Raw genomic sequence first — 14,597 nt, 5'->3', positions numbered from 1 at the left:
TTCCATTTCTCTCCGAGGAGACATACAATTTCTCTATCGGTAGATGGTTAGGGAACAAGTGATCTAGAGTAGTTAACAAAACAAAGGCCTGGTCCGTCAGGGACGGAAAGAGTTATATATATCAACAGACACTACCAGTACTATCATATCTCTAGCTCAATGAGAAGAAAGGCAGCCTATGAGTCCGGAGGTCACCGATTCGATCCCCGTCCCCGACGATGTGTGAGGTGATCGCGATTTGGCATTCTTACGCATAGTATTTCTTGACGTTAGGGGTAGGCATAGTTTGACTGAGGTTAGGGTTAGTGAGGGTTTAAAATGCTCATGTTTATTGCATGGTCTTCTTTCTGTATCATCTGTCTGAGCTGCTTTTTCACCATTTCAGGTCTGTCGGTCCAATGGTTTCTCGCTTAAGCGTCTGCCTGACAACCGCAAGGCCGCCAGTTCAAGGCTCACTTCAGGCAGACTTCATTTAAAGCGCAATGCAAACAACATGACTGTATCAATGAATTCATGTGCAATTGATAAAGATAACATGAAATGCTTATTTGAGAGTATGTTTTTTCAATGTATGACATACTTCATTGTGAAAATAGCCGATCTACAATCTCAAAACTTTTCAGATAGCAACGTGTTTCTGAGCTTGTAGATCGGCTGCTTTCACTGTTTTCGGTTGCGAGGAGACATACAATTTCTCTATTGGTAAATGGTTTGTGAACGAGTGATCTTAGTGTTAGTGAAACAGGGGCTTGGTTCATGACAGAAGGCAACAGTTTATGATCTTCAACAGACAACTTCAGCCTGGACGAAGCTATAGCACTACAGGTAGTGTCTCAGCCTGTGAGTCTGAAGGTTGAGAGTTTGATTCCTGTTAATGGCAATAGGTTGAGATATCCAATCAATCCATTCTTTTTCCATGTCTGTCTCTCTCTCTCTTCAATCTATTCCGTTTCCATGTCTCTCTCTCTCTTTTCAATCTATTCTGTTTCCATGTCTGTCTTTCTCTCTCTCTCTCTCTCTCTCTCTCTCTCTCTCTCTCTCTCTCTCTCTTCAATCTATTCCGTTTCCATGTCTCTCTTGCTCTTCAATCTATTCCGTTTCCATGTCTCTCTCTCTCTTCAATCTATTCCGTTTCCATGTCTCTCTCTCTCTCTCTCTCTCTCTCTCTCTCTCTCTCTCTCTCTCTCTCTCTCTCTCTCTCTCTCTCTCATTCACTGGCCCTGTATTATCGCTGTAATATTATAAAAGATATTTGAATATGTATATCTTTTGAACAACATTTTTTATTTAAATCTTCTGGGGGGTCCCTGGAACAAAACATTTTCATGTCAAGGACCCCCAAAATTATTTGGCCGCGGTCCCCCCCCCCTCAAAATATTTTGTTCGAGGGACCCCCCCCCCCCCCCCAGGAGCAAAGATTATAGTTAAAAATGTTAAGATAGTTAAAAAATAAGATATATAGCCTTGCCACACATGTTCACGTAATTTTTTTTCAAAAATAGTAGATATACAAGCTCATAGCGATGCCGCGCTATGAGATTGTACATCTGCTATTTTTGAATAGCCGAAGTATAAAATATGATTAAAATCTAAAATGACACAGATGCGTTCCCGGACTTAATGGGTTAAGTACGTTTGATTTGTAAAGCAGGTTTTGATAGTTTAGTTTAGTTTTGGAAAATGCTTGGTTTAACCCATTAAGACCTGAGGCCGATTCTACAAATGCCTTCTAAATCAATAGTTCACAAACTTTTTCGTAATTAAAAATTATTCAAAATTGTTCAAATATTTTTTCAAAAATATGATGAATCCAAATCATTGGAACAATAATTAGTAGTCACCAATCAGCCAAACTGCATCAGCACACATACATTTAAGCTGCTGTTTAAAGGTATCATGACATTCATTTTCACTTTTTTTATTTTCAATGTTTTATTTGGGGTTTTATGACCTCAATTACACCCAAAAAACCTGAACTTAGAACATTCAGTGGATTTTCTGTGGTCTGGGGTTTTCTGAATAATTAGGCTGAAAAGTAATCTGAGCTTGGCCCTTCGACAGTGAGGTCACTGTCGATTAATCCCGCCCACTCTCCTCCTCGCCCCTCCCCTATCCTTTCCTTTGGGGGGGGGCGGAGCAGAGGCGATGATTGACAGGCAAAATCCCTCACCAGCGACACCCGCAGGCAAAGATTTCTTTTTTCATTGCAGTTGAAAAGGCTTTAGAAATGTGAGAGAAAAACACCTACCATTGATCACTGGAATGGAATTTTCACTTAAAACTTTTTGTACACTTTTGAAGGACCAGGACAAAGACTTTGAATGTTGTGTAAAAGTGAATGTCATTAAACCTTTAACACAATAATCAACAGTCTCTCCTATCTTCTTTTAGTCATACAAATCTACCAAACAGCAGAACTAAACACATTGAAGCATCTTAAAGGGATAGTTGACCCCAAAAAAATACTTTTTTTTAAATCAATTACACATCCCATGAAGCCTTGAATTCATTGTAAGCCAATAATTTGATGACCAGCAGAAAGATGCATATGTCTCCGGTAGGAGACTCCACCCGATACAAACGTTCTCAGTCCATTGAATGGGCCTGTTATCAGGGTTATCAGTGCATAAGTATGGCCCAGTAGGCCCCTACTGGCCTCCCAGGAGACTCTGGTAGGCCGTTATCAACCACTCTTATGGGTGATGCAATGTTAAGGTATGTGTTGTCACGTGACCTGCCCAAAGATGGCGGACATCAATGCTTTTATTATATTACACTTTTAAGAACGTTTCAGCACTTAAACGTCTTGGCACTTACATGCATATTGTTAACATTTCCAGCAAGACATGGACATTTATTTTATTTGTAGTAGACAAAGTTTATTTCGCTACAATCTCTACGGACTTCTCTCAGCTGTTTCTGTTGCAAGGTTGCTATGGCAACCTCAGTAACAATCTCCGCCTACTACGGCCGTTTCCGTATCCGTTCTAGACCGGATATCTGTTTCCTAGTCTCACGTTGCCAGACAACTATTTAACTATGACAACAGTCTGGCCACGCAAGACTATTCTAGACCGGATATGAGCTTCTTGTTGTTGGAGGGTATTGCAAAAGCAGCTGCTAACTTCAAGGTAAGTAGCCTAAGTCCATTCTAATAAGTTCTATGCATGTATTTATAAGAAATAAATCGTTAAATATACACCACAACATGATAGAACATGTGACTATGTAGCAAGTTTGTTGATTTGTAGCCTTAGATCAAGACTATTGTAGATGTATTATCGAGTCTTCCTTTTACCGTCGTATCCACGAGAGTCTTAGCGACCACCCCCCCATTTGTCCTGGAATTTTACCAGTAAAGCCCGTATTTCTCCAAACGTGTACAAATATAAAATATAAGGTGCTTACCCGCTTGCCCCAAATGTTAACTAGGTGTCTGGGGTATTTGTGTAATGTATTAGTCCATATTTCTCCAATAAATAAGTGTTTTAATACCGTCTGTGGCCGATTCTGTTGGAAGATCCCAATGGGTGTTATTGACGGGGCGCATCTGGTGAAAGCCGGAATTACACTCAATGTAAACAGGAGTTAAACGTGGTGGGGGGGAATGGCGTTCGGTCACAGACGGGATTAAAACACTTCTTTATTGAAAAATATGGATTAATACATTGCACAAATACTCCGGACACCTAGTTAATATTTGGGGCAAGCGGGTAAGCACCTTATACTTTGCATTTTGTACATGTTTTACCAGTGATATTCATAAAAATCGATAAAATACATCTACGATATCTGCCCTGTGCAATGTTTGTTACAGAGCCCTAAAACATGGTTCTTGTAAATTTTTCAGACCACGGACCCCTTAACAGAGAGACAATTAACCACTGACTCTGTATGCAAGAACCTGTTCTGGACATAGAGGCCAAGCTACACCAACCTCAACAGGCTAATTGAGGGCAAAAGGTCTGCCTTTTTTCAACACCAAACCTCCTCTCCTAAAATAGCAGATCTACAAGCTCACAACACTTTGAAAAATGTCAGTGAGACTCCTGAGAGAGAAATGAAGCAGGGACCCCCACACATGTTGTATTGTAGATTACACTTTTTCATAGATTCTTGTTTCTCCAGACATTTAACCACGTAGACCATCAATACTTAGTTAGAAACATGACATTTGACCTGTTGTGAGCTTGTAGGTCTGCTATTTTTGGCAAATGTTCCTACCAGAATAGGGATGCTAGGGTTCAAGTGGTTAATGTAAAAATAATAATAATAATTGCTCCCATGTAGTAAGCTTGTTAATCTGTTCTTTTTGGCATAGTACAAAATAATTCAGTAGGCTTAATAAATAATTCAGTAGGCTTAAATTTCTTACCGTGATAATGTCATGATTATTTGGTCTGTAACTTTACTGTGCATAGTGAAAGTCAAACTTGTCTCATGTTTCCAATGTGCCAGTAGAATAAACAATGTCAATGTGTTATTGGATGGTCAACACATTAGTCCGTACCCTTATTATTATTTAAATATTATTTAAGAATTCTATACATATTGGTGTAACTAAGCCGAAATCATAACTTCAGCATGGTACAGGACGTAATATTCCATAAATCATATAAATATAATTTATGAATTATTACAATATATATATTGATATATATTGAAACTTACGTCACTGTAACAGTAACGTGAGTTCTTGTCAGACTTGCAATAAATATCCCAATAGTATTACTGTAAACAGAGAATAATGAATGACACACGCCTTCTTAATAAAAATAGTCTCAGAAATGTATTAAGTAAATGCACCAAAATGATCAGAAATGCCACTGCATTTCGTTGTACGTCATAACTAGGTGATCTTTCATTCAACGTTTAATGACAGGCTGGTGCTGTCATCAAAGGTCATGATTTAGACCTATGTAGGTTTCCATCGTAGGCCATATTTTGAGGGAGGCCGGCATGTAACACCATGCTCTCCATCAATATATGCTAACTACTAGGGAACCAGTTAGATAACTTAGAACCAAAAAGAACGTATTAGTTCCCCCACTCAAATGAGGGCTAAAATGTTAGTAGATAAAGTGGAACCGAGGATATCATGTGGGGAAAGAATTGAACAGAAATTAACTACCACGCTGCCTGGAAAATGACGTTTCATGGAGCCCTTTAGGAAGGAAGAAGCCTACACATACATACAGCATATCGTCAGATGGGTGCCATAATTTCATGTTTCAGACTCATACGACCTGGTTGGGAGCCCTTTTGTGACAGTCTTTTTCCAGAGTCCAGTGAGCGGTCAAAAACTTTAGTCTCTGGGAGTCGAGACCTCCCAGAGTGCCGGAGCTGCAGAGGAGAGCGTCCCCGGGGGGGGAAACTCTACCAGGGTCTTGGTGGGAGAGATAGTACGATGGGTCTGTGCCCCATACCTTCTCCCACCCCCCTGTTCCTCTGGGATCAGGTCATCATCTGGGTTGAGGAGTAGCAGAGAGGAGAAGCAGGAAGAGAGTGAGGCAGGAGGAGCTTGCTCTCTTTATAGTTGGGGCTGGTTGACTCACGGTAAGGGAGGAACCCCCCCCCCCCTTTCCTTGGGGGCGGCCCTCTGGTCAGTTCTTCAGTGTAGTTCTTCATGTACCACACATTTGATTCCAGTGAATGATACTGACTCATCGTTCGTTCATTGATGACGCATCATCACTGTGTCTTTTTGGGCTTCTTATTGCACGTGAAATCAAAAATGCAATTCAGGCATATCTTGCATCACATACATTAGGTTAGGTTTGTTAGTAAATGACTCAAGATGATGTGGCCTTCTAATAATACATTTGAGTATTTTGAAATCACAATGACTTTAGACTGGTTTCAGATATCAAACAAACATGAAACATGAACATCACAGTGTACTTAAACACAGAACATAGTATTTGGGAACCCCAAAGTTCTTCTTAGTGTGATGGGCCTGGTATTGGAAACAATGTACTTTAAAGTCACAGCACATATTCGGTGAGCAGTTTCATTGGCATTCAGTGTTTCTCATTGTTCTTAGGTGCAGTTGCTGAGCCAGTGAAATCAGTTTGTGTGTGCATGTCATAAATAACTCCAATCTCCCCCATTCACTTCCAAAGAGGGGAGGGAAGCTGGAGACAGGGAGAGAGTGGCTTGGTGTGTAATCGGAGCTCAGGCTGGTGGGTGCAAACTGCATTCTTTCTTTATCCTTATCTTTATGGCCCTGCAAGGGCCTTGCTTCAGAGTCCTGGGGGTCGCTGAGGTGAAACTGTGGTCAGACGTCCACCGTTGCTCTGGCCCTGTGAGTCAGCTTGTGGGGGAAAAAAACTGATTTCTCTTTAAAGGAGAATTCCGGACATTTTAAGTGTTATCTTTGATGTCTCGTTACTCACCTACCGACGTAAAAAGTGGCGTTCTTTTTTCCCAGAGATTCCCCTGACGTCATTTTTTAAACCCCCTCCGTTGTCATAATGGGAGCGCGTGGCTTAGGGAAATTCGTCTATTATAACCGATGCAATGTTATTTTTTTCTCTACTACTAGTCATTGTAGAGTCTCATGATAGTCAAACATGCGCTGAAAGTTCCTGAGAGGCTACCGTTAATGGCGAACGATTTAACACTGGTTGCTTGTTTCTTTCCAGAACCTGGCAACTTGGTGTTGCCAGGTTGAGAAACAAGCAACCAGTATTAATATCCAAAAATGAACGTATCTGCATAAGTCCAATTTTGGGGTGGCCTTGCGTTTATCACTACATTGGCATTTGCATTAGTTTGTAGTAATCAGTAATGTGATTTGCTATTATTTTTTTCTTGTTTAAATAGGTTGACATGGGCAAATTTAAGACATTCAGACCGTACATCAAAGTCCAACAGATTCCACTTAGAGGAGGAAGGACAAGGACGTACAAAAGTTATCTGCAGAGAGACCAAGAAGGGACCAGACCCGTGTCCAAGAAGCTACCAGCCTGCTTCTTGTCACCAGCAGCACATGAGAGTGACTGTGACCAAGCCTCGGCTAACACCAGTCGTCAAGAGAGCAATGCCACTGTGGAGGCATGGCAACGAGTACGCCAAATACTCCTCAGTGTCAGTTCTGAGCTCCTTTGCCCTCCAGAAGAGACAGCCTGCACAGTTGGCAGTGTTTCCCTCACTGATGGAAGTGAGCTGTGGCGATGCGGCGACTGTGGTAGTGAGGCCTTCTTCTGTTCGGCATGTGTCAAAAAAGTCCATCAGAGCACTGCTGTCGTGCATGTGCTAGAAAAATGGGAGGTTTGTATCACTCAGAAATGAGAATGAACTTTATTGTCACATCACAGGTTTTCAGGTGTTAAGAAGTGGGCGAAATTATCTTTTGTGCAAGCTCCATCGTTTTAGTTATTTTCAGAAAGAAGGAGGGCCAGGAGAGCAATATCAAAATGTTGCCCACTGAATGAGCTTAACATAACTCTGTGTAAATGTAGGGCCTAAGTCTTCTGTCCGTGCCTATACATATTACTTCTATATAGCAGAAGTCATGTAGACTCTTATTATTCTTACATGTTGTAATTTACTGTGCTTTAAGAAGTTTGTTGTGATTTTTTTTTATCGTTAAGGCAGGCGAATTTCAACAGAGGATTCCTGTTGGCTTCAGCTGGAATTGGTCGAGGAAGGATGGCCACCAATGCCAAATGTCATATGACCGTGTACTGAAAGTATTCGACTATCAAGGTACTTAACATTTTTAGATGTCACGAAGCAGTCATATCCTTCCTGTATAAGGAGGAAAATTATGAAGAACTAAAATGTAGGCAACACCACCTCACACCTGTTCTGTGTTTTCTAGGAAGGTCTCATGATGTTTGCCTGCAGTTTTGTCAGTGAGAAACGGAAGTCGCAACACTCCTTCGGTATAGCCTTTGGCCGGCTACCGCAAAGAGACCCCAAAGCGCCGTTTCGATGAAACTAATGGACATGATCTGCAGGTTGCAACTTGAGTGTGGTGCATCACTGAAGGCCATCTGTGCAGCCATTCAGCATTCATCAGTGTCTTCCAAGGTTTGCTGAATAGTAGCTGTTATCCATATGATTCCTCTTTTACCATCACCAGCTTGTTATGCATTTTAATAGTGACAGCCCTGTTGAAAATATGACTGTTTGCATTACAGTGCCACGACCTCTACCGCCTTCTTGTCAAAGAGGCATATGAAGAATACAGGCATCTGAGATACCAGTTGACTACACTGCGCCATCTTGGGCCTGATGTAACTGATGGGACACAGTGTCCTGTTTGTCCACAAGTATGCTGTGTTAAATTAAGGATGTTTATTTTATGCTGTGTTAAATTAAGGATGTGTATTAATGCAGCTTTATTAATGGGCTACAGAACCCTTGTACTAAGCTTTAATTGTCTCTGTGAACATAACACATGAAACAAAATAACAATGCAACTATACAAAATACAGATAAATGGGTCTGGATTGTTTCATGAAATAGCATTGACCATTAACCTAAAAAAATGGATTACTTTTGTGTTTTTTAAATCAAATAACTCAAATCAGGATCAAGTTATACAATTATAGTTTTATCACAACATCCCAAGTAATATTTAATTTGAAAGTGATCACTAACACATATCTATTGTTATACAATGTAATCCTTATTTATTGTAGGAAGATGGAGTTCTGGTTCTGGCTGCAGATGGACTGTTTGGTCTACCACGGAAGAAGTCATCAGGAAGAAGTTTTGAAGGACCCAAACACTTCAACCACTTCTTTTCTCCCCAGGATGATGTTGATGCCTTTGTAAAAGAACAGCAACATACACCTGAGGAGGTAAGAGTTTGACTATATTTCATCATTTGCTGCCTCTTTACTGTGATTTAAAAATCCAATAATTGTTATTACAGTGGATTTATTCTAAATTCATGTCTGTACGTGTATTTTGTGAGAGAGTACCGTAATTTTCGCACTATCAGCCGCACCTGAATATAAGCCGCAGCAGCTACATTTAATGATTTGTACATATATAAGCCGCACTGGCCTATAAGCCGCGGGTGTAAAATCCATAGATTTAGGAGGTCCCCTAGTGGCCGTTAGCTGTAAAAATCCATAGATAAGCCGCACCGTTATATAAGCCGCAGGGTCGAAAAATGGGGGTAAAGTCGCGGCTTATAGTCCGAAATGTACGGTAATTGTACTTTCCAACTTTTACAGGGTTGTGCCAGTTTTCAAGCAGGTAGTGCCCTCAGGTCAAAAGTAAAAAATGCCAAATTGGATGAAACGGGAGTTTTTGGCATAGCTTGTAAACATGAACATCCACGGCGCTTTCTTAGCCTTAAGAGAGGCGAGAGGTACAGCAAAACTCCTTGGCACATCCAATTCACAGTGCATTAAAATATCCAGATTCAGCTCACATTTTGATCTTTTCTCTAGCCTTTCGAATGCTGTCTACCTCATCAAAGAGCTACAAGAAGACGTGGGGAAAAACAAAAAACTTGTGTTCATGTATGACATAGCATGCAAGTTAAAGCCTCATTTGGAGGTAATCTTTTCTGCATTTTGGCTTGATCCTCGCTTTGTAATAGCTAAACATGATAACAGAAACACAATTAGTACAAATGTATGTGGACTCAAAACCTCTACCGTACATTTAGTGTATGGCTTCAGTAATGCAGTATTCTCATTTCTCATTTTTCTTCTTTCAGAAGTATTACCCAGATCTCCTGACAAAAACAACGTATGCTGTTCCTGCATTCCACGCCTATGGGCACGGTGTTGTTTGTCAGGTTATTTTGTTTATTTTGTTATCAAAGTCTATTGTCAATTTGTCACAGACGGTAAACTAAGTTGGATATTTACTTCTGGCTTTGGTTCAATGTTTTCTAGATTTCTCAGGGTTGTAGGAATGCTGAGGGTGCAGGCCTTAGGGACGGGGAGCAGTTGGAACGACTGTGGTCATTCCTTCGCCGCTTTGGAATAGTCACAAAAGAAATGACCCCATCACACAGAATTGACCTGCTGACTGATGCCCTGCTGCACTATAGTGCAAAGACAAGAAAAAGCCAAGGTGATGAAGGGTTGTGTTTGTGTTTCACTCTCACTCTCTCTCTGGTCTTAGATGCAGTATGCACATCATTTACTAAAATTGTTAATTTACTAAAAATGTTGGCATCATGTTCGAAAGGATGCTGTGGCATTTCTCAGCAAATGTGCCATAGGTCAGATGCAGTAACATGTTTAACCAGTCTGAATTAAATTGCATTGAATTAACAGATTGGCTACAACAGCCTAATTCAGCCTAATTTTTTCTGTACTCAACATGAGAATAATCAGAAATCTGGATCAGCCAACTCCTTACCAGATTGTAACTGTTGCACATGTATGACACCTGTGACAATTGTGCAGTGTTTGGCTAGAGAGTTTATGATACATCTATATAACAGAAACCTGTGTTTGAAAACCTAAAGGTGAATTATTTTAGACTATTAACAAAACTCTTTGAAGAATGTGTTATTTATGATTCTATATTATTCTAAGATGTTTTAGCAATGTATCAAACACCTTTTTCAGTGGTTGGTGTCCTAACCCCCTATCCACAGGGCCACTGTGTATTTTCCCCTTAGTGTGTTGAGTTGTTGTGAAAATAAATAGGTAATAATATGTCCTCCTTTTTCTCATGTCTGAAAGCTGAAAAAATCAATTCAGTTGAAGAGGAAGCAAACCGAGAAAACCGAGAAAAACCGCTGAAATCATGAAACAGACAGGCCGGTACACTGTTGTTTTCTTCCAAGATTTGGATTGCTAAGGGTATGGGATTTGGGACTGCTCCTTTGTCATTTAAGAACTAAAACAAGTCCCCCACCATGTAGCCTCGATCTCCAGGCTTTTATTGCTTAGTTTTGCTAAAAAAATAAAAGCCTGGCCCAACTATAGCCTGTACTGGGTATGAGGAAGTGTTTCATTTCCCAACCAACCAGAGTGCAGTGGGCGTCGCTCGTAATGTTGTGTTAACGGGGCGGGGGTTGACGGACAGATCGGTGAACCAATGGGATCAGGCGCCGTCTCTCGCCGGCTCTATACACACGCCCCTTTATACACGAAATCAGGAGGGTTGCAGCAGGCTACCCACCATGAAGACTAGGGGTTGAATCTGCTACCTGGCCGCTCCAATAATCACATTTGGCCGACCTTGTGGGAGGAAAGCAGGCAGGGAGGGTGTTCTCTGTTGCTGCACTAGTGATTCCTACAGGTTGGTCAGGGTGGCTCCTCAGTGGGATGTGGAACTGAGAACAATAGCGTGTACTTCCACATGCGTTATGTCCTCCAGGTGAAACTGTCAAGTGTCAAGTGAGAAGTATAGGAGGAGACACATGGTCTGTGCTTCCCCCAGGACCAGGTGTAGGTTTTTCTACCTCTAAAAAAATAGGTGTTGAATAGAAACAATTACGTATATAATGTAAATGTAATTGTTACATCTTGGTTAAAACCAAAAATATTTTGTTAAAATGTAAAAAAGTTAAAGCTCTATATTCTGCCTTTTTTTGGGGGGCTTAGGGCACCCTTGTATAAAACGTTTTCACTCATGGTACCCCTGAGCAGAGTGCGCGCCCCCATCCTTTTTTTGCGGTTTTGGGCGGATATTTCCGAGTTTTTGGTGGTTATTTGCGGTTATTTCTTTTTATAACTCTTAATAAATGTGATTCTGTTCATTAAAAAAAAAAAAAAAAGAAAAGCGGGGCTCCCCCAAGCGCGGGTCCCTGTGCGGCCGCACAGTTCGCACACCCCTTCCTGCGGCCCTGCCCCTGAGTTACATTGTTACTTTAAAGCGCCTTACATTTATGTCAGAAATATGTACATTATTTCCCCTAAAATACAGTATGTCATGAGGAAAACTTGAGACAGATTGAAAATTACTTCATACTTGAATTTTAACCACTTGAATCCCAGCATTGCTATTCTGGGGGGAACATTCGCCAAAAATAGCAGATCTACAAGCGTGCTGTTGTAGATCACAAGATATTGTGGTGTTTGAAAAAGAACGCACCAAGTACAGTGCAAGTGTAGAGGGGCTAAGTGGTAAACTGAAGTGATATTGATGCATTCCAAATGAGTATTCTGCAGCACCCCTGGACCCCATGTTCAGGTGGGTTGCCAATTTCAGCCAATCAGGAGAGTACCCATTTATCAGCTTCAATTTGATAGTGTTCCAGTTCCAATTTTGTCTGCTCATTTCGTTATCACTTGTTTAACCTGTGTCCTGTGTTAGCTCTCTCTCCTGATTGGATAACATTGGTATCTTGACCTGAAAATACATTTTCTGTTTAATAGAGCTGGAGAGATACAGTATGGGGACTCCTGTTACTGAACACACACTATCAATGAGGGCTATCAGAATATAGGGCTATTTAACCCTTTTTAAGTATATATTGTATTTTAATATTTCATATTTTTGTTGCAAGGCCTCACAGAGCTAGACGTACAGCAGTGGGCAGGGCGGTACAAAACAGAGGCCAAGAAATCTATTGATTGGACATGGGAGGAGGATTACGTGCAAAAATTAGTGGAGCGCCAGGAACTGTGAGTGTGTGTGTGTGCTGCAAAACATGTTTCTGTTTCTCATTGCGATATAAATGTCATACATGTTGCATATTGAACAAGTCCTTCCTTCAGGATGGCTCTAACTGTTCTGTTGTGGTCATAGCTGCGACAATATTGCAAGCATATCTCTGTAGTTCAGTACCATGGAATTGAATCAGCTGATGTACAGCTGAACAGGTTGTTGAGACATGTTCTGCATTCTTATTTTTTCAGAGAACGCTTGAACAGAGTGACCAGCTCTAATCCTGACCTCACTACACGTTTGGAAAAGTAAGTATACATACAAACAAGCATCCAAAAACAGCTGTAGCACAGTTTGCAAATTTGTGCTTATTTCTCTATTGTAACAATGCTTCTTGGTAATACATTTTACACCATTGGAAAGCCTGTTTATTTATGTGTGTTGCGGCCATTAAAAATGCAACCCAAAAATGTCTGCCAATGCCAAACAGCTTATTCTGCTGTTGCTGTTGTTTTGAGCTTCCCAAGCAGTGTACATGGGGTACCTGCGGCCTCCGTGTCTCCCCATAAGAGCCGACCCTAAGACCTCCAGGCCATGAGACCGTTTCACTAATCTTATCTGAGGGACAGGCCTTCATTTTCCCATACACCTGCTTGTGTATGGGAAAGTCCCTCTGTTCTTATGGAGGCTTTTTTTCCGGGAGAGGGGAACAACCTAGGATCTCCTGGGCTCTGGGTCTGGATCCCACTTTAACAGACCTGTGTTAGAGTGGGATCCTATGGGGAAGCGTGTATCCTATGGAGACACAGAGCTCCCTAGTTAGTTACCCCATGTACCCCCAGGTACCATGGGTATATTTGAAAGTAAACCTAGCTTGTTCATCCTCTTAACTTTAAATGTGGACTGTTCTTTTTCAAGTACCTGGGGGATTACAGCCTGGGCACTGATGAGCATGTCACTGTGTTTACATACCACTTTCAGGTTGGAGAAGAAGCTACAGACGATCGAGAGGAAACAATGTCTTCATGAAAGATGGACTCTAACGTCTGAACCATGTGTACACTTCCAAACTGTAATAGAAGACAAAAAGCGACAGTACTCACTGCAGGCCATCTACAGACTGGTCTTGGAGCGCAGGTTCTTATGCGGCCTTGTGAGGAAATATGCCGGTAAGTAAATATAGCAATTGTTTGTTGTTTAAAAATGAAATCATAAATGTATGTAAATGTATGAATCCTTTGTATTGCAGATGGACATAAGATTGCCATCAGGCTGTCAAAAAAGATCACCATGATTGGTCAGAAGATCAAACGATCGGTGAAAGACTTCAACACCTCCACAACAGCAGCTAACTAGCCCCTGGAGTACCATGAAGTGCTGGAAGTTGACAACCCCATCTGGTCAACAATGGTCAACTCCACCAACGATGTGGAAATGTCCCTTAAACAGAGACTATTTGTTTTGTTGAACACTGCTAAAAGGGCATCAGAAGAGAAGTCGTATCTGGTAGAGGACTGCAGGTCAGGAAAGCATTTCTACGAGAAGCAAATTCAAGAGCTGGACAAATGCATCCTACCAGACAATCTGCAGTCAATGTCATCTAGACAGGACAAAGGTGCTAATGCTGCTTTGCTTTGCAAGAGGAGGGAATTCTCCAGCTGTCTCGCGGAGTATGTGAATCTTCTCCAAACATTAGATGTCTTGGATAAGATTGTGTACAGCACTGACTCGGACATTAGCACAGACTCCGACACTGATGAGGGGGATGATGATGATGATGATGATGATGATGATGATGATGATGATGATGATGATGAGGAGGAGGAGGAGCTGGAGGAGCAGGCAGTGCAGTAAAAGGCTGCCGTGTTGTGGTCAGATGGGTGGGCTGTGAACACTATTTCAAGTGGGCCCTGATCCAGAAAGGGTTGGCAACCACTGCCAATTGATTTAATATGAACATTGTGAACCTGCTCTGAATTTGGGAGTTATAAACAAAATGTCCCTTCTCCTTTTCCTTAAACTTTTGTGGGTTTACCACAGCCTCCGATCACCTCAAC

At 41.3% G+C, this 14,597-nt stretch overlaps 1 protein-coding gene across 1 annotated transcript; it reads left to right on the top strand.

Annotated features, from left to right (window-relative positions):
* Positions 1-6,840: 6,840 nt before the first annotated feature.
* LOC308080620 (uncharacterized protein) lies at positions 6,841-14,315 on the top strand. The gene is made up of 13 exons (XM_080422512.1): positions 6,841-7,272; positions 7,596-7,710; positions 7,826-8,037; positions 8,148-8,279; positions 8,652-8,813; positions 9,195-9,331; positions 9,414-9,522; positions 9,686-9,766; positions 9,867-10,047; positions 12,440-12,557; positions 12,792-12,848; positions 13,522-13,709; positions 13,790-14,315. The coding sequence occupies exons 3-13, from the start codon at positions 7,939-7,941 to the stop codon at positions 13,894-13,896; spliced, it is 1,371 nt and encodes a 456-aa protein (XP_080278638.1). The 5' UTR covers positions 6,841-7,272; positions 7,596-7,710; positions 7,826-7,938; the 3' UTR covers positions 13,897-14,315.
* Positions 14,316-14,597: the final 282 nt, after the last annotated feature.

Source organism: Gymnoscopelus braueri (genome assembly GCF_963280865.1).
Source record: "Gymnoscopelus braueri genome assembly, chromosome: 24".
Taxonomy (NCBI): Eukaryota; Metazoa; Chordata; class Actinopteri; order Myctophiformes; family Myctophidae; genus Gymnoscopelus; species Gymnoscopelus braueri.
Note: the sequence above shows the minus strand (reverse complement) of the source record. Positions and strands in the feature narration are given on the sequence as shown.

What these genes read in the sequence shown, in the direction of transcription:
- LOC308080620 (XM_080422512.1), top strand. Translation starts at nt 7,939, where the DNA reads ATGAAACTAATGGACATGATCTGCAGGTTGCAACTTGAGTGTGGTGCA. An exon ending in ATTCATCAGTGTCTTCCAAG is followed by an intron (nt 8,038 to 8,147) that starts GTTTGCTGAATA and finishes TTTGCATTACAG; the next exon opens with TGCCACGACCTCTACCGCCT. An exon ending in AGTTAAAGCCTCATTTGGAG is followed by an intron (nt 9,523 to 9,685) that starts GTAATCTTTTCT and finishes TTCTTCTTTCAG; the next exon opens with AAGTATTACCCAGATCTCCT.